This window comes from Eptatretus burgeri, chromosome 14, assembly GCF_056783735.1.
Source record: "Eptatretus burgeri isolate ZD-2024b chromosome 14, Ebu_testis_v1, whole genome shotgun sequence".
NCBI lineage: Eukaryota > Metazoa > Chordata > Myxini > Myxiniformes > Myxinidae > Eptatretus > Eptatretus burgeri.
Window position 1 is genome coordinate 59,061,185 of NC_140974.1, and position 23,133 is coordinate 59,084,317.

The following is a 23,133-nucleotide window of genomic DNA, read 5'->3' on the forward strand; positions in this document are numbered from 1 at the left end:
GTACATGGAGTGCCTTTGTTCCAGGAATCCAAAGTCATCCCGCTGACCCCCAGGACATATAGACTGCATCACATGGATAATGCCAGCAGAGGTGAGCGGAGCTGCCGAGTAGTAAACTGGATTGATCAGAAACGAGAGGCAATGGGCAGGTTTAGGAGGAGGTTAGATATGATGGGTGTGAACGAAAACAAAATGGATCGATGGACTGCAGAACAAATTCAAAACAAACTGAGGACAAGACCGACATTGTACTTTATATCAATGACTAATGTGTCATTAAGGGTCATAACAAGCTAATGTTGAAAGATAGCATCGAGAGCTTTTCATTTTGAGATAAAGGGAGATATGAATACGCGAGTGTAAAAGTCCATCAAACACGACGGGTTGGAGTTATTTTATTAAAATGGAAGATATGATGTTTCTTAGCAAGAAGCGTTATTTTAAAACACTACATGCACAAATGTGATCATATTTCCTTCATTTTCTGGAGTGTCTTGTTTCGACGGTACAACCTCATGAGCGTGCCAAAGTCGGAAGCCTCATCCGAGGGTTAGGTGTGTTTTCTATCTTCTTTATTAGACATCCTACGGATGTGAATGAACACAAGTATTACCCTGCATGGGTTGTGCATCATGTGCAGCGAATTTCACCTCCCTGCACCTTATATTTATTGTAATTTAAGAAAAAACTTCTACACACCGCCCTTGAGGCTCAGTTTGCAAATCACCGTCTACAATTCAGATAGAAGACGTAATTATTCTCTCATGGAAAATGGATTTGTCTGAGTTACTACGATTAGCATAATGAGCCGATCAATCACTCACAATAACAAAAATCCACTCATGCCAAACTTTGCTTACAAGGACCAGGAAACGTACCCTCACGCGTTGTGATGGCTGGTTTCTTGACCCGCAAGCCAAGCAAGATGAAAAAGAGCACCAGTGGGATGAACACTTCAAAAGCCAGGACCCACTGCACACACAGCATCGACCAATGCTAAACATCCAACCCACAGAAGCCACTGCACCCATCAACTCAGATGAGGGTTTGGCAAAAATAACAGCAATTGTTATATAGCCCATCTACATATTCCATACATTTCACGACCTCCTTTGTACATGACACAAAACATATGAATCCAGGAATTAGATTGGCTTGTTTAGCATTCCCATCTGAACCAATGGCTCATGATGCTCAGAATCCAGGTTCAAATTCTACAGAGCACATGCATGCATCTGTCTACCGTCTCCCAATGTTCTCATATATCATTCACATTAAAGTACTGTACACCGATGTCTACGAATGCCTTTGGCCTGCAGGTTCTTTATGTACAAGCTCCATGATGAGCCTCAGGGCAATGTAAACAATTTTTTTTAAAGGTGTAGTTCTGCATCTTTATATAAAATGGAGGGAAATGCAAGATTCATCTACTCCTCTGAGAGGATTTGACCAAGGGAGCTGAAACTTTCAGGGAGTAATGAGGCCACCCTGAAGTAGTGTCTGTGCAGGTTTCGTTTGATTACATCGCGTTTTGGGGGGGAAAAAAAAAATTGCCCATTTTAGATTTTTCTTCCTTTGTGGGGGTTGGGGTGAGGGGGATGCAACTGGAATTATCCGAGCTATATAACCACGATGTAATACATATATATATATATATATATATATATATATATATATATATATATATATATATATATATATATATATATATCTATATCTATATCTATATCTATATCTATATCTATATCTATATCTATATCTATATCTATATCTATATCTATATCTATATCTATATCTATATCTATATCTATATCTATATCTATATCTATATCTATATCTATATCTATATCTATATCTATATCTATATCTATATCTATATCTATATCTATATATATATATATATATATATATATATATATATATATATATATATATATATATATATATATATATATATGAGCCTGGTGTTGGCGCAGTGGTTAGGGCAGCGGCTTGGGATCCAAAAGGTCCTGAGTTCAAGCCCCGTTAGGCCACTGAATTAATACACACCAGGGGGTTGACTCAGCCTGTCATCCTTCCGAGGTCGGCGAAATGAGTACCAGTGTACTGGGCCGGTGTATACCCTGGTTAAAATAGGTGTACCATATCCCTGTGTCGTAAGAGGCGACCAGGGTTGCGTCAGGATGGGCATCTGGCGTAAAACATGTGCCAAATCAGTATGCGGATCATACGGATGATCCGCTGTGGCGACCCCGAACGGGAGCAGCCGAAAGAAGAAGAAGAAGATATATATATATATATATATATATATATATATATATATATATATATATATATATATATATATATATATAGTGACGGATTTCAGAATCCGGTCTGATGAATGCATCCACACCTCCAGGTCCTCAGACAGTTATTTCCTTAAATGCATGTTCAGATTAGCCCCATCCCCATGTCTAATGGGATTTTAAATGTGATGCGTTGAGAAGGGTAAAGGATAGATCCCCTCTCTTATGGGAAGTTTTTTTTCTTTATGACAGACATGTTTACACACATTTCTTTCACGAGCGCTGGCGCCTACCTCATTTTTTCTCAGCAACGTTTATGCACATATTTTTTCGTGAGTGCCGACGCCCACCTTTTTTTTTGAGCACACGGGTTGTCATGGTAACGGTGCACAAGTGGGGCGGGGTGAGCTTGGGGGGGACTTTGCGCCGCCGAGACGGGCCGCAGATACAAAAAGGAAGCACGAGCAGAAGCAGAGAAGTAAGCGAGAGAGGAAGCGCGCGAGAAGCGAGCAAGAAGTGGGTGTAGGCACGTGAGGGAAGAAGCAAGTGTGCAAACGCGTAGGAAAGAAAGTGAGAGTTGAAGCATGCAAGTGAAGAAGCGAGACAGAGAGGAAGCGTGCTAGCACGCAAGCGAGCAAGCGAGCGTGTGGTGCGCGTGTGAGTGCGAGCAGTGCCGACGAGTGAGGAACGGGTCGGTCAACAACGAGTGAGGCGCGGGTCACTGGACATCGCCAGTTTTGTGAAGTGTGAGGAGCTGCCCATGTCGCAGCACCAGGGTCGAAACCCGCGACAGATGATCTCGGTGTCCCACCCCCCCCCCCCCAGACGTCGTCAACTGGCGTCCAAGGCTATTCGTGAGTGGGTGCACAGCAAGGCTGGGTGCTGGCAACTGACAAGACACTCGCACACACATTTCAAGACGTTTTCACTTCACGTACGACTACTCTCTGGTGAGCGAGACGACTCTTCTCCCCCCACCCCGAATGATCTGTTGGGTACCCTTGTCTGTGTTTAGTAGTTTAGTGTTTAGTCAACCCCCGATAAGCATCTGCTCTCTGTCTCTTTCCTGTCATTTTGATTGATTTTGTCTGATTAACTATTCATTTCGATTGCTTTGAAATTTATTAATTTCTTTACCTCAGAAAATAAAAAGTTGTTTTTATTTATTTTCTAATTAATAAATTATTTATTGACTTCCAGCCTGTCCGTGTTTGTCATTTCCTTCCATTGGTCTGGCATTGTCCGAACCTCGATAGACTGGGAGGTAAATTACCACAGATTTGACCAAAAATCGTCAACACGCACCAGCGGTTAAAACGCTCGGCCGCCCTCATTAAAATCGAATTGAGATAACATTGGTGCTTTGCCAAGGGCACGCTCCCCGCTCAGGTAACCACGTGACCTCCAGTTAAACGGCATAATTAGACGGTGGATACTGGAACTCGTTAACTGGGTGGCGTTCGTGGTTTTAAAACAACCCACCGTACCACAACGTTAATTGTTAGCGGTGGCCCCAGGTCCGGCTTTTCCGCGGTCGACCGGGGATTAATCCCCGAGTGACAAGCTGGTGTCTCGGTATCGGAGGCCGCAATATATATATATATATATATATATATATATATATATATATATATATATATATATATATATATATATATATATATATATATACATATACACACACACACACACACACATAAGCAGTACGTATGCTTTTGCTTCATCAGCGTAACCTGGGATTTTTTTTTACTTTTGGGAGCGATCAAGGTAGCGGTTTGTTGCCTATGCACCGCCCAAATAAAGGGATGCATCAGAAGAACATGTTGCTTGCTTGGAACAAGATCATCCATTTGGTGGGTACTCTGCTGTGGTATTAATCCTCATGACAATTCATGGACCCGTGTTTGTGTGTTTGTCATGCTACTTCTACAGTTCTGGGCTGATTACATCCATACTTGCTACAGAGGATCAGCATGACCCAAATTAATGTGAAGGGGTGTTTTTATCTTTGCCGGTGGTCTTGTGGGGGAGGGGTGAATGCAAATTCTCCATATAAATATATATCGTGTCACACCGCTCAAGATTGGAGGAGGTATTACAAGGCCCCACCCTTTCAGTATGGTATTTCCTGTCCCCACGTTTTCCAGTGAAATGAGGTGTTTTGAATTATAAGCAGTAGGTATGTTTTTTTTGTTTCATGCACGGAACCCGGGGTTGTTGCTTTGGGGGTGTGGGGGGCGGGGGGTTGCCGAAACAGAGCTGTCAGTTGGCTATACACCGCTCAAATAAAGGTAATGTGTCAAAAAAAATGTGTTGCATGCTTGGAACAAGAATCGCTCGTAGGGTGAGCACTCAGCTTGCAATCATAACAAACATAACTAGACATGCCACTTTATAACTAGAGACAGTTATGGTTGGGTCCCAAGCAATCTGATTTTGACACAACACCGCTTTCATTTGACACGTGACCCATGACGTCCTTTTTACCTCCGCCACCAAAGGTGAAGGTGGTTATGTTTTTATATATCTCTCTCATCTGTATGAAATTTTGTCGACAGTTTCGGTGGGTGACAAGCACGAACTGATTAGATTTTGTCGTCGGAGCCGATGACTAGAATTTTTTCGAATGATTCTTCACCATTGAGAGATAAGGCCAAACTCGTATATAGCACGATATCTCAAAAAGTTGTGGACGGATTTGGATGAAACTTGGTGAACATGTTGGGTGTGTGGCAAGGACGAATTGATTCGATTTTGGTTCCACACAGGTTTGTGCAGAGTTTGTTCAGGTCTTCATATCCACCAATTTGCTTGCCGTAGTCAACAGCCATCACATTTCTGGCAACACTGATGACTTCCTGAACCGTTTCGGTTATGTCCGGCTGACTATAGAATTGCTGACGTACATGAATGAGTTCTTGCATGACGCCCTGCTTTTGATGCATTTATAAAAGATTTATTCTCTTTCAGATAAATGAAGCTTGTGGCATCGCATCTGCTCAGAGCATGTAATAATGGCAAGATGGCCATCTCCTTTTCACCAAGCACTGCTACAATCTTGAGGACTGGAATCAGATCATTCTGAAATTGTATCCAGAACTCCAGGTTTACCTGATGCAGTACCCGTGAGTAATCAGTACGAGTCGCTCTCAATTGAAGATGCAGACACCCTGCCAGTAGATCAAAGTGAATGTGGCTTGCTTCCAGAGATAATTAAATAAAGCACAGTCTTGATTCCTTCTTATGGTAATAAGAATGAGCCACATAAGGACTCTACGATAAAACAGCCAAAAACTTTCCCCCGTAGCCCCCCCCCCCCAACAGTGCTCTGATTTAACCACCAATGACTCTTCAATTGCAGAAATTCCCACACCAGCTACCTCTGAAGACGTGCCTGAGTGTAGTGACAGGGTTGAAGAACATGATGTTGACAAACCTGTAGGAGTGGACTCTGATCCTCCCAACCCTCTTCCTTCCACGTTACCTGAGGTTGTGTCAGAACACCCACAAACAATGTTTCTAACATCTTGTCATCGCAAATCCTCAAATTCCCGAACCAGACTTTCAGTAAAAGACATATTGATACCAAAGATCATTTTTCTGATTTGCATGGGTTCCTTGAAATGGCGAGAAGCATTATTCGCCGACTGAGTGATACAATAGGCTTAACAATATCCCCCTTCCGCCACGCGGCGGGGGATAAAAACAAACAAACAAAAAAACACATTGGTAAAGATACTGTACAGAGGAACTTAAACGCTGCCTATTTTTCTTTGCTTGCCACCTTTACATCACCATGATGACCCTTGGTAGCCTCAATATAAATGGCAGCGTGAGCCAGACTCGGAGGGAGGGAGTGGGAAGGACAAAATAGTGGGGAACAGAGACATTTGGAGATCTGTGGAAGGGAGAGGGATGGGGTGGGGAACATGGGGAATAGAAGATGGACATTACAAGGACTTTCAGGAAGGAAAGCAGGGAATTTGAAGGAAGTGGGCTTGGGTGGATTATCGGGGGTAGAAAAGATAGAGGATTTGGATGGGGGATGATAAGAGGTGGTGGTGAACAGCTGTTTTGAAGGCCTGGAGGGAAGAATGGGAATGAATAGAGTGAGGGAGTTTATTCCAAAGGTGGGAAAAAAGAGGAATGAAAGAGTGAAGGTGAGCAGTGATTCGTGATTTTGGTAGTTTTACCAGAAGGGGGTTGTTGGCGGACCTTGAGCGCCCTGCGGAAATGTGGTGGGGACAAATCACAGAGAGAGCAGGGGGGCGAGGCTGGAGAGGAGTCGGTAGAAGACAGAAAGACCACCGACCAACCTGCGGTGATTGAGTGAGAGGCCCAAAGACTCACCCTCATTGCGGGAGATGCCAATGATCCGAAATGCCTTGGTTTCTACAGTGTGAAGCCGAGAAAGGTGGGAGGCAGGAGCACCAGCCCAAAGGGGAGAGCACTACTCCATGAGGCTGCGTACAAAAGCTTTGTAAGTGGTCAGGAGCTCAGGTGGGCCGAGGAAGGACCTTGCACGACGGAGGATTCCCAGTCGGCGACTGGCTTTGGAGGTGAGGTTTGAAATGTGGCTTTCCCAGGAAAGGTCATGGCAGATAGTGAGACCGAGAAGCTTGAAAGAAAGGACTTCTTCCAGAGGATTGTTGAGAAAGTGGATAGGGGGGTTTTCTAAACGGTCCTTTCGGAGAGACTTAGTGAGAGTGTGAGATTTGTCCGGATTGAAAGACATGTTCCAAGACTTGAATTGCATCCTGCAACCCGAGTGTGATCAGAAAGGAGTAGAACCTCAACCCAGACTGGCCAGACCGCTGTCCGATTACACAAAGAGATTTTGATATTCAATATATCTGGTGGGTACAAAATCCAAACACCCATCAGGTTACCCGGTGCTAATAATTGTCGGGTGGCCTTCGCTCGGCTTGACAGATTTTATGTAAATTCGTCGTTTCACATTCTCTCCCATAGGACGGGACTTTCTCTGTGCGGTTTCTCCGACCACCACCTCATTACCGTAAGCTACCGTAGAGCGTCATTTCCAAATCGCCACTCCTTCTGGAAATTCAACATCTCTGTATTGGTTAACCACTCCTTAAGGAGTGCTTTTGAAAGTGTATGGTCCAGCTTGATATGTTCCAAACCCCAATTTAAGGACCAGCGATCATGATCGGGCAACGCAAAGGTCCAAATTCAGAGTTTGTCAGCAAATCTGCTTTCTTACCACACAAATGGAATGCAGAAAAAAGCGGAGCTGGAGAAGCAAATTTTACAAACTGAAACCACTTAAAAAAAACCCACTCTACCCCCAACAAAAACGAAGACTACGTGAGAAGAAGCCCCTTCTCAATAGCAGAATTGCCAGCCAATCCCAAGGAGCGTGAACGAGATTACGCTTTCCAACACCTTCACCTCTTGGATACCCGGACTTGGTTTTTCTTTGACTTAAAATCACAATCTCCTCATTCCCTAATCACTGCTTTGAGACGTCCTGACAACTCAGTCACTACTAACCCTGCAGAAATTAGGAAGGATGTAAAACTCTTCTTCTCTAAGCTTTACCACACGACAGAAATCAATTTAAAACTTGTTCGCCCTTTGGTTGATGGTATCTGTACTCTAACTCGCAAGCAAAGGTCATACTTACAGTCACCACTCACACTCGAACAACTCTCTGTTGTCCTTAGGACCCTGGACGGAGGAAAATCGCCTCCCTTGGATAGTCTGCGTGCCTGGTGTTGGCTTAATGGTTGGGGTGGTGGGCTTGGGATCCTAGGAACCTGAGTTCAAATTCCCCTCAGCTGTTGAATTAATACCAGGTGGGGTTGACTCTGCATGTCATCCTTCTGAGGTCAGCATAATGAGTTCCAGTTTACTGGTATACTGTGTCGGAGTGGCGACCCGTCCAGGATTGTGCCCAATAGCCAAGGAGACTGCTGAGGCAGCACCAACGTTCCGCACAGAATATGGTCCCGATGGATGGATGGATGGATGGATGTGTGTGTGTGTGTACCCCAAGTGGCACTTTCTTGGAGCCGAGGGGTTTCACATCTTATGCCCTTTTCTGGTCGAGTTGGGGCGGAATGACCCCACAGTATGGCCGGTGCGCCGGAGTTCAACGACTCGATGGTCTTGGCAAACTTGTCCGACTCTTGATATGCCACTTACCGAACTCGTCTTTGCTCGAGGAAGGGAGACACAATAAAATGGACAACATTGGTGGTAATTTCGATGGTATGGATTGTGGGTTGCGGGTTGTGGGTTCAACCACGTATCACCGACAGGTGCACATCGCCCCTCATCACAATGACTCGGCATACCCATCCCTCATCTTTCGTGGCGTAAAACGTTTCTCATTTGTTCTAAACACTGCAAAACAATTTCATTCATTCGTTCATTCATTCATTGAAAGAAAAAAAGGGAATGTTCTCCAGGGAGTCAAACGATCCCCCTCCCCAGCCACTCACAGTATTCAAACTTCAGGGATTAAATTTCACATCATTCATTCGAAAAACGAAATGTGTTTACAATAAATTATAACAATTATTGTAAACACGTTACGCGCGGTGAATGTTAATTACTGCTTCCTAACAGCTTAATTATCTCATCCATAGGTATTATATATATATATATATATATATATATATATATATATATATATATATATATATATATATATATATATATATACATCCCACATCAGCTCAACGTGACCCGAATCTGACCTCCGTCTCCAATCGAGACCCCCCCCTACCCCTAACGCAGTGAACCTTGAAACATGACGTCATACGATTCAGTGACGTCGATTTTAATTTGCATCGACCATCCCCCGCGCGATCGCTCTAACTCACCGGGCTGCGCCGCTTCAGCGTGAAATTTTTCCACAGGAGCAAGCCGAGCTGGTGGGTGAAACCCATTGTTGTTGTAACGTTCCAAGAACACGACACTGCGGGACGGTCAACCGGACGGACGGACCGACGCGCAGACTGACTGGAACACCGCGCGCGCCCGACTCATCACAACGGCCACGCCCTCCTCGCTTAGCCACGCCCTCCTCGTTTAGCCACGCCCTCCTCGTTTAGCCACGCCCTCCTCGCTTAGCCACGCCCCTCCCGCGTGACTTCCCTCCATGACCCACCTTCATCACGTGCCTCAAAATTACATGGACGATGAGCCGATGACCAAACTTTGATGTTTAAGTGGTGAAGCTAAACTTGCTTGATTAAGCTTATTCAAGGACATGAAGCAAAAAATAATAATAATAATAAAAAAAAATGATTCCATTCACTTCAATGGGTCAAGTTATGCTGAAACTGTGCAAAATGGCCATTTATATATTATGTACGCAAAGGGAAGGAGGGTGATAAACTTGGAAGAAAAAAATTATTTATTGTGTGGAAGGGAGAGAGAGATGAGGGTGAGGAGGATAAGAGTGAAGAGGAGTATGAGTAGGAAGAGTAGTCGTACGAGTAGGTGTAGTCGGAGGAGTAGTTGGAGTAGGAGGAATAGGAGTAGGAGGAGTAGGAAGTGGAGAAGGAGGAGGGGTAGGAAGAGGAGGAGTAGGAATCGTAGTAGGAAGAAGATTAGGAGTAGGAAGAGGAGTAGTAGGAGTAGTGGGAGGAGTAGGAATCGTAGAAGTCGGAAGAATAGGAAGAGGAGTAGTCGGAAGGGTCGGAGTAGTAGGAGGAAGAGGAGAACTTTCGTGTTCAGATGCATTGGGCTGCCGAGGCAGTTTTTCCTTGGTTTGGGGGCACAATCCTGGAGGGGTTACCACTCCGACGCAGGATACTCAATTGCTCATTCTTCTCAGTAAGCTGGCACTCATTTTCACCAACCTCAGAAGGATGACAGGCCGAGTTAACTCACCTGGTGTTAATTATAAAAACTCAGGACCCAAAGATTTTAGCGAGCCACCAATTAACAGTTAAGCCAACACCAGGTGTTTTTTAATACGAGTACAACATAGACCAGAGTTGGTGTCAAAGCCACCCAATGCTCGCCTGTTTATACATTTATCGTTTTTAAAAGACGAGTCAAATAATTAATGTTTTTTATAATTCTGACAATTTTTTTTGGGGGGGGGGGTTGGAAATCACTTAAAACATGTAGAAGTGCAAAAAAAAAATTTTTTCTCTAACAATTTTTTTTGGGGGGGGTGGAAATCACAAAGCATGTAGGAATGCAAAGAAAAAATTTTTTTGTCCAACAATTTTTTTTGGGGGGGGGGACCAAGTCCAAAATCTAATGGCATGATCCTTGGACCATATCTAACCCCCCCACCAAGTTTCGTCGAAATCCTAATCACTTAAAACATGTAGAAATGCAAAAAAAAGAAATCGATTGTTGAAAAAAAAAGTTGCAAAAAACTTTTTTCTCTAACAATCTTTTTTGGGGGGGGGGGTTGGAAATCACTTAAAACATGGAGAAATGCAAAAAAAAATTTCTCTTACAATTTTTTTTGGGGGGGGGGAACAAGTCCAAAATCTAATGGCATGATCCATGGACCATACCTAAACCCCCCCCCCCACCAAGTTTCGTCGAAATCCGTCGATACGAGGAGTTTTTCCGTAATACAAAAAATTTAACATTTTCACGCTCAAGTCGGGGGTATCGCTAGAGCTCTCTGTTCTTCGAACAGGCGAGCTAAAAACGGAAAGATCATTAAGAGATAGGAGTAACAAGAGGGGAGGAGGGGTGGGTATTAGGGTGGAGAATGGAGATTAAAGGTGAGAAGTAGGGTAGGGTGTGTCAAACATTCCACCATGTTTATATTCATATTATTGTTACTGATCTGCAAACCATGCGCACTCAACATTCAGGTCCCAAAGTTAGTTATGCCGGTAAGTACGTGTGTAGTCAGATCCCCTTCCTTTTTGTTTTGTGGGAGGCTCGAAAACGTGCGTTGTGACGTCTTTAGTTAGGTTATTACATCCAACGAGCCATCGAATAAACCATCCCATCTGCGTGATCCATCCCCCATCACGATCCACAACCAACCCGCTGTCTACAAGCACTCTGACTTGCCAGGGCAGGGTCTTGCAGCCGTTCCTTGCCGCTTCCACCAATGCTCCTTCCACAAACGTTTTAACTCTTCAACCAACGCAACATGGATACTGTTACTCTTCGAGAGCGGAGCCACGTGGAGAATATGGGGTCTCCGAACAGGGGCCACGGCTCCGCCCCGTTGGGGTGCAGCCGTGGGCCAATGAGGGACGGACAGCAAGATGATTCTCGCCAAGGCCCCTCCCCGTGGGGGAGGTGATATATCTCTGAGATGCTCTGTGCAAGAGGAGGGGTGTGGCCGAGAGTTCGTGTGGGTGAGAAAGAGTTTTGACGGTGGCTAGTCGGGTTTTAGCCTGGTGTTGGCTTAGTGGTTAGATTGGTGGCTTGGGATCCTCGGGCCCTGAGTTCAAGCCCCGTTGGCCACTGAATTAAATACACCAGGAGGTTGACTCAGCCTGTCATCCTTCTGAGGTCGGCAAAATGAGCACCAGTGTACTGGTAAGGGGGACACTGCATCAGCAGCATAGCCGCGTCGCAACCAATGATGCAACCAGCAGCCACAGGCTGAAAGAGAGAAAGAGAGAGAGAGAGAGAGAGAGAGAGAGAGAGAGAGAGAGAGAGAGAGAGAGAGAGAGAGAGAGAGAGAGAGAGAGACAGAGAGACAGAGAGACAGAGAGACAGAGAGACAGAGAGACAGAGAGACAGAGAGACAGACAGGTTTTGAGGCAGTTTGTTCATGGTGGCTGTTGCAGGGAGTTCTGGTCTGTTTTGTGAACCCGACCATTCGCCATGCGGGCCGCCACGAGCCACCAGTCCCACACGTGTGGCTGGGACTTTCGACGACCCACAGGTGCCCATCCGAACTCTGACCCCCAGCTCGTCTCTCTCATCGGCTGGAGGGTCCAATAAAAACTCTGGGTTTTCTTTTCATTTGTGTGTGTGTCTGCGTGTGGGCCCGTCTATAAGTATAATTGTTTAAGTGGTTATTTCATCATTGTAAATACTGCATTGCATATTCGCGATAAGTCTCGCCTCTTCTGTCTTTTGATTTTATTGTAAATAAATTAGAAATGTTCCCAGCTCGTTTCCGTCCTTTCTTTATTTGGTCCAGCATGGTCGGGTCTGAGTTCAGATGGGGTTTCATCCCCGATAATCCGTTAATCCTAGCAAGCACGGTTTTGGCAGTTTCCGCTCGGCTGCAACCGGGCCGGAGTTGGTAGTCGCAAGTTGGAACTCTACCGCAGTCGGTAGAGTGACCCGGTTCGAGAAAAACGTGCCGAGGGCGTGAATCCCCGGTAGCCAAGACTGCGTGGTTATTTAGGTATATTGGGATCGAGACAATTAACCCTACGCCACGCGGTCAAGATATTGGCATTTCACGGTCGATTAATCGACCCGCCGGCTTCGGAGTTATCCGGAGCGACGGCCTATAAATTCCGGGGAGTCTGGTGGGAGACGGCGTAAACTTCCCCACCGAGTGGTCGTTCTCGCCACCAACCCTCAGCCCACAACAATATTGCTATGGATCTGGAAACCATTTGCATTCAACATACAGATGTCCCAAAAGTCAGTTATCTCGTTAAGTATCTGTGTAGTCAGATCTCTTTCCTTTTGTATCGTGGGAGAATCAAAGGCATGCGTTGCAATTTCTTTTTAGTTAGGTTATTAAATCTTTACATCCAACGAACCCTCCAACGAGCAACCAACAACCATTCCATTCCCCATCACGATCCACTACCCACCCGCTGTATACAACCACTCTGACTTGCCAAGGCAGGGTGTTGTAGCCGTTCCTTGCCGCTTCCACTAACGTTCCTTCCCCAAACGTTGTAACTCTTGAACTCTTGCACGACGGCCTGTGCAACATTGATATTGTTACTTGTCAAGTATGAATCCGCGTGGAAGACTGGCTGGGGTTTCCCGGCAGGGGCCAAGGCCCGGCCCCGGAAAGGCATGCCGTGGAAGCCTGTCCAATCAAGGCAGACACTGGCGCGTGCTTCACGGAGCTCCACCCCGTACGAAGGCATTCTTTTTTCCCTCTCGTGGTTTTTAAAGGAGGGGTGCGAGGGCTGTGTGGAGTCGTGAAAGGAGGAGTTCTGTGGACGAGAGTTCTTGTGTGGTTACGAGGAGTGGTTACGAGCAGTGGTTGCAAGGGGCCAGTTTTATTCATGGTGGCTGAAGAACCAGTTTATTCACGGTGGCTGAAGAATCAGTTTGTTCATGGTGGCTGAAGAATCATTTGTTCACGGTGGCTGTTACGAGTTCTTGGCTGGTTTTGACCCCGACTATTCACCACGCATCTCACACGTGCGACTGGGATCAAACCCATGACCTTTGGCAGGTGCCGCATTGCAGAGTACTCCTTTCCCTCCGACGGCCAGGTACCCACCGAACTCTGAGCCCCAGCTTGTCTCTCTCCACGGCTGCAAGAGTCTAATAAAGACTCTGGGTTTTCTTTTCATTTTGTGTGTGTGTGTCTGCGTGTGGGCCTGTCTTTAAGTAGAACTGAAGAAGTGTTTTTGGATCATTGTAAATACTTCTTGCATATTCGTGTTGTCTTGTTTTGTGTCTTCATTTACTGTAAATAAAACTTGTTAGAAATGTTCCCAGTTCGTTTCCGTCCCTTCTTGAATTGGTCCAGCATGGTTCGGATCTGAGTTTAGGCAGGGTTTTATCCCCGATAATCCGTTAATTCCAGCCGGCATGGCTTTGGCAGTTTCCGCTCGGCTGCACCCGAACCGGAGTTGGTAGTCGGTAGTTGGAACTCTACCGGAGTCGGTAGAGTGACCCGGTTGGAGCAAGACGTGCCGAGGGCGTGGTTTCCCCGGTAGTCGAAATCGCGTAGTTAATTAGGTAAATTGGTTATACACAAATAGACCCTACGCTATGCGGTTAAGATATTGGCGACCACGGTCGGTTAAACGACCCACCGGCTCGCGGAGTTATCCGAGCGACGGCCTACAATTCCGGGGAGTTTGGTGGGAGACGACACAAACCTCCCCCACCTAGTGGTCCTTCTCACCACCGACCCCCGGCCCACAATATTTACACAAGCTACAAACCATCTTGACCCGTAAGTAGCCTCCATGTTCCTTTTGAATGGCATACATGATCACATCGTCACACAATGGAATGAAAATTTAAAACAGTCACAGCAAAGCACAGCTACAACTAGTGTACTGAAAATTTAACGATACTCATGGTTTCAGGAATAATAATGTCATTCCATGTAGAGAACATGGAAATCACTAGTTCATAGCACCGTGGAGACCACCACCACCTTGGGAGCAAGAAATAGCCTTGAAAATGCAAACCACGTTGATGCCCTTTGGAAAATACAAGACACGTTTACAACCAACGACGTCCTTTGCTGTCAAACACCTTCAACTTGCCATGTTTGGGTAATCCTATCATGCATTCAGGTGGTTGGCTGTTCACATCCACGCAGGTTGGTACCTACCACCCACCACCTGTCACTTCGAAGCCTTCAGGGAAACATTGGTTCTGTTCCAAGCTCTTGGAGCAGGATACCAGTTGAGGGAAAGAAGGTTGTGGGTTGTGGGGGATTATTTCTGCCTTACGGGTTGCGTTCCTGGTTCTGAAGTGCCTGCTCGAGGGTAAGATCGGAGGAAGTCTGTGTTCCTACAAGCTTGCTGCCAGAAAGCTGGAGGCCCGAACCTGGATGTAGCACCCTGTACTGGAAGGCTGCGTCATCACCTGCCACATAATCTCAGGTTCTCTTCTCTGCCATTTTGCAACTGGAGGCGCACCAAGAACGGGGTTCCAGGAGGCCCTTCCAAGGCCACTAGTTTGCACTGTTGGTGCCATATTGGAACACTCCTTGTTTGTTTCTGAAGTTCTCTGAAGCCCCTCGCCCCATCTTTTATTTTATCGTGGGCTACTAATCGGTGGCACCCCATCCATAATTTCCATCTTTCCTTGCCTTTTCACCTGGGAGCCCCCTCTTGATTTTTCAGCTCAACCATTCCCTGGTAGTGATTTAAGAAAAAGAAAAAAACCCACTCATGTCCAAAGGAAGTGGTTCAATTTGGCTTTCTTTAATGAAATAGGCAAAGCATAGAAACAAAAGAAATCCATTAGAGTTATCCTTTACACATAAACAAGGTGGGTTAATGCCTGGTGTTGGCTTCATGGTTCGGGTGGTGGGCTTGGGATCCTCGGATCCTGAGTTCAAATCCCCCTCGGCTGTATAATTAATACCAGGTGGAGTTGACTCTGCCCGTCATCCTTCCGAGGTCGGCAAAATGAGTGCCAGCTTGCTGGTAACCTGTGTCGGAGTGGCGACCTCTCCAGGATTATGTCTAATAACCAAAGAGACTGCTTCGGCCATACCAACGCTCTGCAGAGTATGGTCCTCATGGATGGATGGATGGAAGGTGGGTTAGAAAGGTTCTTCTTCTTCATATTTAAATGACAAATGGAGGGATGGATTGAAGGAAGCACATATCCAAATACTGAAGCGGCTTCACGGCCTTAAAAAAAAAAAATTCTAACTAGATATGTGGTGAAATATCATGTTCATGGTTTGCTCGAGCTAACCACCAGTTTTATCACATGGAAATCCTTTCCAGGAACATCCTTTAAATCTGTTGCACCCCCATCCCACAACAATACCAACACAAAACAATCTGCAAAAACAAAGTTGCAGCATGTAAATTACCTTGGGAACCCCTCCAGAAAAATGTGGTGGAACGGGTAAATCCACCATATTTTTTTAAAGGGTAGGTCACCATGGTCCAGTACCTTGGCCACCTTTCCCCGAGCGTCTTTGAACTAATCAGTCAACAATAAGGATGGTGAGTATGCCCATTTTATCGAGAGGTGCTGAGTTTTTCGCTAATCTGTGGATTCATACCGTTCTGACTTGAACATCATCACCGATGACGGGTCGGTCCATCCTCCAGTAAAGCCGAGCACCTTTACAGATGAAAACATGCTTACCAAACAAATAACTAGTTGAAGATCATTTTCATTGTGAGGCTTCACCTTCATCGACCCAAAATGAAACCACAGCAGACGCCGAGTGTTTTTATTTTATTGTGGATTAAAATAATAAACTTTCAAATGCAGTCTGAGATTTTACAAGTTCAATCCAGTTTTCTCTCAATCCATTTATTTCATGATATGTCTAATTCATGTGTGCAGGTCTTGTGAAAAATAAAAAAACAAAACGTGATATAACACACACCAAGAGAAGGGACGGACGGGGTCGACATCGACAACGGTCTTCATTGAGTGTAGTTCTTTGGATATAGCTTGAAAAGCTTTCCCTCCTGCACGGGCTCAAACCCGTACTTCTTGAGGTCGGCGGGTTCAAACGTTCCCTTCTTTATTGCGGTCTCGATCTGTGGCACGACGACGGATTCAAACAAGCTACGTGCCGATGTTGGCTTTACCGTAACATCAGGGGTCTGCAACACATGCAAGATGATAAATGTCTCCTTACATTTGGTCATCACCCTCCTGTTGTGGAGGTGAGGGGGCACTGTAGTGGGTCGTCAATATGAAGCAATCAACAGGTTGGTGAAAACCAAAAACTAAAGTCTGACATAAAGATGAAGAATTAATATTTCCACATCTGATTTTAGGGAGTTCTAATTTTGAAGAGTAAGTACTTGTCACTGAAGGTGGATGGAGGTTACATTTCACCTCTGTCTGTAGCCTGGTGTTGGCTCAGTGGTTACTATGGCGGCTTGGGATCCTAGGGTCCTGAGTTCAAGCCCCGTCGGCCGCTGAATTAATACACCAGGGGGTTGACTCAGCCTGTCATCCTTCCGAGGTTGGCGAAATGAGTACCAGTTCCAGTGTGTGCAGTGGTAGAGGGGCACTGCATCAGCGACACAGTCACGCTTCAAGAAATGATAGCTACCCCGGCAGCTAAGCTGCCATAAGACCACACACCTCTGTCTGTCTGTCTGTCTGTCTGTCTCTCTGTCTGTCTGTGAGCAGGATATCTGAAAAAGTGGTGGTGGATGGATTCGGATGAAATTTGGAGGACGGTTTGGTTGTGACAAGGACCAATCAATTCGATTTTGGTGAAGATCCGAATACTTGAATTTTTAAGTGATCCTTCACAATTGAGAGATATGGCCATAAACGATGTATCGCACGATATCTCAAACCATTGTGTATGGATGACAAAATTTGGTAGATGAGTTAGGTAGGTGGATTGACAGGATGGTCTAAAGGTATGCACACTGTGGCCCAATATCCCGACTCAGCTATAAACTGTTATCCCGGTGTTTCACAGGCAGGCTCGTTCATGAATGTGAGCGCCGTCCCTCAGATGTACGTTAAACGGACGCCACATCTGCCGGCATTCTTTGGTGGACGCTAAAGATCCCATGGTGTCCTTCGTGAATATGAGGCGAGCTACAGCCGGCACCATGGCCAAATTCCAAATTCCTGCCCTAACCGGCAGAGGGCACTGAATCAGCAGCACAGCCACAATCAAGGATGCTGCCCTGCAGCCTTGGCTGTATATGAAAGGAGAGGTTGGGTAGGCGACAAGAATCCAATTTAAGGTCTGTATTCAAATCCATCTTATCAATGGGATACAAAACGTAAACCGTTCAGCCTGGCGGAGGTACGCGCTCTACCGAGTGCAGTTCCAGTTATATTTTGTTACTTCCATTGTAATTAATTAAATTGAATTCTTACATCTGAGGGTCATTATAAAGAGCTGCCTGGGGCCATCAAAGGACTACTACTACTACTACTACTACTACTATTACTACTACTACTACTACTACTAATACCATCCTGTGGAGTCTGCAGGAACGTTTTAGTCCAAGACTTTCACGAACCGGCTGGCAATACCTGATGTTCGGCTGAAGTCGGTTTGGGCAGGAATTCATAGTTTGTTTAAGGTGTTGGAGATTACTCACCTCCTCTTTACTTAAAGACATCGCGGGATCTTTAACGTTCACCGACTGTTGCCAGCAGCCAGGACACCCGACTTAACGTCCATCCGAGAGACGACACGCTGCCTGTGCAACCCAATCCAAGTTGATAGTCGAGTTAGGATTCCAACCTAGATTACTAGATCCACGATAAAAGACCCTCGGGAGCCCCATGTCAGCCACCTCACCCAAGGTCATCCACCGGTTTTGTCCGAGTCGCACATACCTTGTACGAGACGTACGGACGCAGAGTGCACCCCGTCAGAGAGGGCACCACAAACTCGGGTACCATCTCTGGGACTATGACGTACTTCCCAGAGCTTGTGTGACGTCCCGTGGGTCGTGACCCCCGACTGGCGTAATGGTCGCGAGGTCCACGTTTACTCGTGAACTTGGAGACGCGATCGGCTCCACGGATGGATCTGCTGACGACGCCTTCCAGCGCACCCAAGAGACCCATGGTGAGCTGGTCGGGGATAGAGGGGTGGGAGAGATTTTAAGTCGACATTGATAAAGAGGAAGATCCCCGAGTACAGTGCGGAACGTGCACACTGTACGGACGGTGCGGGTGTGTGAAAGGGTAACTGTGGATCGGTACACCGAGTAAACACACACCACCACGTGCGAACACGAAGAAAGCTGATCAATCCTCCATCATACGGTCATCCTAACACCGTGTGAAGGGAACCGGAACACGTCACGGTCACCAAACAAACTACGAAACAAAGGACTCGATTTTTTTTGCTGCAAAAAGTAAATTTACCTGAGTTTACTTTTAAATGGTTATGTAGTACAAGTTACAGCACTCGGGTCGAGCAAAAAGCGGATCCAGCTATCCCCGAATATTCCTGTCAACCATTTTAAAACTTCTTCTTCTTCTTCTTGACAATTATGGTGGGTTTCTTCTTCCTCCGACACAGGGTGAGATTTTCTCTTCACCATCCATTGCACTCACTGTGTGGAAATAAACGTCTCCGACTCGAAGAAACAGCAATCCCAGATCAACGACGTGTCGACATTTACAAGTTCTTTCAACCACAACACATTAACGTATATGTGTATATATATATATATATATATATATATATATATATATATATATATATATATATATATATATATATATATATATGTGTATATAGTGTTACGTTTGAGGGGGGGGTATGCATTCAAAGGGTAATTAGGATGTTTAATTAGGTATGCCATGCTGTTCGAGTGTACCAGGATCTCGATGTAATAAGTAGCAATTCAGTGGTGATAAGTTGTCTAGTAAATGTCCATTTCTTCAAGGGGGAAATGATAATTGTCACGTAATTAGATAGGGATACGGGATAGGGTAAGGGTGTCTGCGTAAACCCCTTTTAGTATTCCCTGGAGGCTGGCCGTGACGTCACAGGACAGTGCTGCGGATGGCTCCACCCCGTGATCACGATTGGCGGAAGGCGACGGCGGAGGGCCAATAAAACGGCTCGATTGGAAGTGACGAGGACGGGAGGATAAAAAGGCTCTGTCCGGGAAAAAAGGAGGAGGAGGAGGAGGAGGAGGAGGAGGAGGAGGAGGAGGAAGAAGAGGAAGAGGAAGAGGAAGAGGAAGAGGAGGAGGAGGAGGAAGAAGAAGAAGAAGAAGAAGAAGAGGAAGAGGAAGAAGAAGAAGATCGGTACAGAAAAACCGTTCTGGTGGAGGCTGTTGTGCTGGGAGCGTGCGGTGTTGTTGCGCTGATTCGATCCAGGTTTCATCGTGTCTCGTGGCCTTGCTGTGCCTCGTGCCTCACCTCGGTTGGCTCTGGGGTTCTGCTGGCTCGGAGCACGGGGTCGAACGGCGGGCGGACCTGCCTCCCTCTCCTGCTCGCAACTTGGCGCCAGAACTGGCTCCCTGGCGGCGGTGAGCGGACTTGCGCCGACACCAGGAGGTAGACAGCTCCACGGTGTCTCCTGCCCCTGACGAGCGCAACGCAAGCTCGTCCAACGCCAATCCAGGGACTGTTGCGTCAACACCACGGGCCAGCCTGACCACCAGGACCAGCTACATTGTGTGTGTGCGTGTGTGTGTGCGTGTGTGTGTGTGTGCGTGTGTGTGCGTGTGCGTGTGTGTGTGCGTGTGTGTGCGTGTGCGTGTGTGTGCGTGTGCGTGCGCGTGCGTGTGCGTGTGCGAGTGCGTGTGCGTGTACCTGGCGCCTTAGAGGGTTTGAGATTGGTATATCCATTGGAATTGTTTGTGTTTTCCCCACGCCCGAACCCACACCACCATCCCGTCGAATCGCCCCGGAACCCTCCTCTTGCCGAGTCTTATTATTTCTGGTTAGAGAAATAAACATCATTAACTCAGTGAAAAGCGACTCGTGCCACCTTCCTCGTCCCGTTTGCGGTAGAGCGATTAGAACCGCAATCTTTGGGTTGTAAAGGATAAACCGCCTCCATCGTTTCGGCTCATTCTACGTTAGCGGGACTGTTCAAGTCCCGTGGACGTCACATTGGTGTCAGGAGTGGGATGTTCGAACCCCTCTAAATTATATTTGGTATCGGGAGAATATACCAGGACTAAAATCTCGCCACGAATTGGAATATAAAATATCAGCAGAAAAGCGCGCGAGCGCAGGAAAATTTTGGCGGGAGTTTTCAAATTAAATTTAATTGGCAGCAAACGGGACTTCTGCACCATGGCGGATGTGCAGATGTTTGAGGAGGAAGGCCACGTGTCTGGCAGCGAGTCGGGGGTAGGATTGGAACCTCCCCCATTCCAAGTGTGGACCATGCTTCATCGCCTGTAGCGGGACCGGCAGCGCCGGAAACCGGTGCGATGACGATCCAGACAATGTTGGAACGTTTAATAGCGGACATGACGGTACAAATGGCAAATCAATTCGTGACACAGAGGGCAGAAATGACGGCACAAATGGAAAATCAATTCGTGACACAGAGGGCAGACATGACGGCACAAATGGCAGACATGACGGCACAAATGGCAGACATGACGGCACAAATGGCAGACATGACGGCACAAATGGCAGAAATGACAGATCAATTGGGGGTAATGGGGGAACAGTTGGGTGCACGGATTGATTTAATGAGGGATGAATTGGGGGAAAAGATGGAGAAAATGAAAACTGAGATGCAGGAGTGTGTGGATGTACAATTGGGGGAAATACAAAGTAAATTTGAGGATAGATTGGAGGAAACAAAGATAGAAATTACATTGGAGGGGGAAAATCTACGAAAAAAATTGGTAGATAAAATTGATGCAACGAACATTCGGGTTGATAAAGTGGATGAAAGCCTGGAACGTCATCGTGCCTGTGTGGATACTCGTATGCAGCTGCAAGTAGAAGAGTGGGGAGAGCTGAGGAAGCAAGGGATGAATTTGGCAGAGGAGGTAAAAGGATTGGAGGCTCGTTTGGACGAACAAGATAAAATTATGAGCCAAGATGAAGTCTTGGATAAAGGCCTGGTAGAGCCGTCTTTTGTAAGTAGAGTGTCCGGGTTGGTTGAGGAGCAGCTACAAACTCGCGACGGAGCCTTGGAGGAGGTTGTGCGGGCCCAGAAGTTCCTGCGGGAAGAGGTGAATCAGTCCATTCAACGTTTGGAACAGGAGGCAAAATTGACCCATGAGACCCTCACCACAAAACATCTTTGGCCACAGTGGGCTCCGAAATTGGATACGCAGCCACAAGGGTGTTTGATCCCTGGGCTGGATTCGGACAAGGGAGAAACTGAGAAGCGGGCCACCGTAAAAGTGATCCCCCTGGTAAATTTTGACGGGTCATGGAGCCTTGAAGCTTTTCTGATGCAATTTGAGTCTATTTCCCGACTAAACGGGTGGAATGAGCAGGAACGTACAGGGAATTTGGTGGCAACGTTGCGGGGACCAGCCGCAGATGTGTTAAACGTGATCGCGGAGGGGATGTTGACCAGCTCCCACATTTGCGAGGCGTTGAGCCGTCGGTTTGGGTTTGCAGCGAACTGTGATCTGGTGCGGGCCCAGCTCCAGCACCGCAGATTAAAGCCGGGTGAGACAGTGCAGGAGCTGGCACAGGACATTTACCAATCAGTTACGATTGCGTATCGGGACCTTACAGTGGAGGCATGGGACAGACTGTTACTCGAAATTTTTAGCTGCTCTTCCTGACCCTGAGGTCCGAGCGCTAGTGGAGCTACAGGATCCACCCACCGTTCACCGAGCGGCTGAGTGCGCAGCCTGGTTGGCCTCGTGGAGGCGGCCAGGTCGGGTGCCAGAGAGGCCGTCGGTGACGGTCCGACAGGCGGAGATTCAGGATCAAGGAGAGGGGCTGGGAGAAATTGGCATTACCCAAATGTTTCAGGAAATTTGCCAGAAACTGTGAAGTTTGATAAGGGGTAATTCGGTAGTTGGTGTGCCAAAGTGGCGGGGTCCAGCCCAGCCAATAGAGCAATTCGATTATGGCCGAGGGGGTCCGGAACCGGAAGAGACATTACACCGATACCCACGGGGGCCTTTTATGGGGAGTTGTTTCCGGTGCGGGCGAAGAGGACACATGCAACGATATTGCCGGTACCCGGCGATGGAGAGACCCTCCAATAGACTTTCAAGCCCGGAGAGGATGAATCCTCCTGCTGAACCGCCAGGTCTATCCGAGATGCCCTTTCATGGGTCGAGTCCGGAGATCACTGTCGGGGGTCGGGGAGACTAGATCGGGCTGAGCATACAGGGCCATGCTTGGCTTGTGAGATTGTGGCGAAGTGCCCTCCCTTGGTGAAAAAAGTGAATTGTGGGAAAATTGGCATGGGTTTGTAAGTCCTGCTGGGTTTTAGAGTGACAATAGGGACAGTGGGTAATTGGTAACAAAGCGGGCACGAGTGGCTGTCCAATGGCTGGTGCGTGGATCGGGTGAGGAGAAGTGCTGTGTGAGTTGCTTCACGTTAAGAAGTGAAATGTATGGTGCACAC

General features: G+C 46.8%; 2 protein-coding genes and 1 long non-coding RNA gene across 9 annotated transcripts in view; 1 reads left to right on the forward strand and 2 right to left on the reverse strand.

Moving 5' to 3' along the window:
* The window catches only part of LOC147013332 (uncharacterized), a 60,317-nt gene extending 54,229 nt beyond the window's left edge, over positions 1-6,088 (forward strand). For 2 of the 3 annotated variants that reach the window (XR_015051279.1, XR_015051281.1), the window contains one exon: positions 3,114-3,526. This is a non-coding gene — a long non-coding RNA (uncharacterized LOC147013332). Of the gene's footprint in view, positions 1-3,113; positions 3,527-5,258 lie in introns of those variants that run through there. The other variant, XR_015051280.1, reaches the window with a different exon arrangement.
* The window catches only part of ABCA2 (ATP binding cassette subfamily A member 2), an 80,685-nt gene extending 71,347 nt beyond the window's left edge, over positions 1-9,338 (reverse strand). For all 4 annotated transcript variants that reach the window (XM_085855060.1, XM_085855059.1, XM_085855058.1 and 1 more), the window contains exons 1-3: positions 9,140-9,338; positions 879-972; positions 5-116 (exon numbers count right to left, since the gene is read on the reverse strand). In XM_085855060.1, coding sequence (XP_085711186.1) covers positions 5-116; positions 879-972; positions 9,140-9,205 — 272 coding nt within the window. In that variant the 5' untranslated portion in view covers positions 9,206-9,338. The remainder of the gene's footprint in view (positions 1-4; positions 117-878; positions 973-9,139) is intronic.
* Positions 9,339-16,331: 6,993 nt separating this feature from the next.
* Positions 16,332-19,132, reverse strand: MRPL41 (mitochondrial ribosomal protein L41). Of its 2 annotated transcripts, none has more exons than XM_085855062.1 (3): positions 18,978-19,132; positions 18,441-18,680; positions 16,332-16,723 (listed from the first exon to the last, which is right to left on the reverse strand). In XM_085855062.1, exons 2-3 carry the CDS (start codon positions 18,672-18,674, stop codon positions 16,541-16,543), a joined length of 417 nt encoding a protein of 138 aa, XP_085711188.1. In that variant the 5' UTR covers positions 18,675-18,680; positions 18,978-19,132; the 3' UTR covers positions 16,332-16,540. The 2 variants fall into 2 exon arrangements, with proteins under 2 accessions (XP_085711188.1, XP_085711189.1); XM_085855063.1 differs by having other exon boundaries at positions 18,830-19,089.
* Between the last annotated feature and the right edge of the window lie 4,001 nt (positions 19,133-23,133).

What these genes read in the sequence shown, in the direction of transcription:
- MRPL41 (XM_085855062.1), bottom strand. Translation starts at nt 18,674, where the DNA reads ATGGGTCTCTTGGGTGCGCTGGAAGGCGTCGTCAGCAGATCCATCCGT. An exon ending in GTCCGTACGTCTCGTACAAG is followed by an intron (nt 16,724 to 18,440) that starts GTATGTGCGACT and finishes CATGTGTTGCAG; the next exon opens with ACCCCTGATGTTACGGTAAA.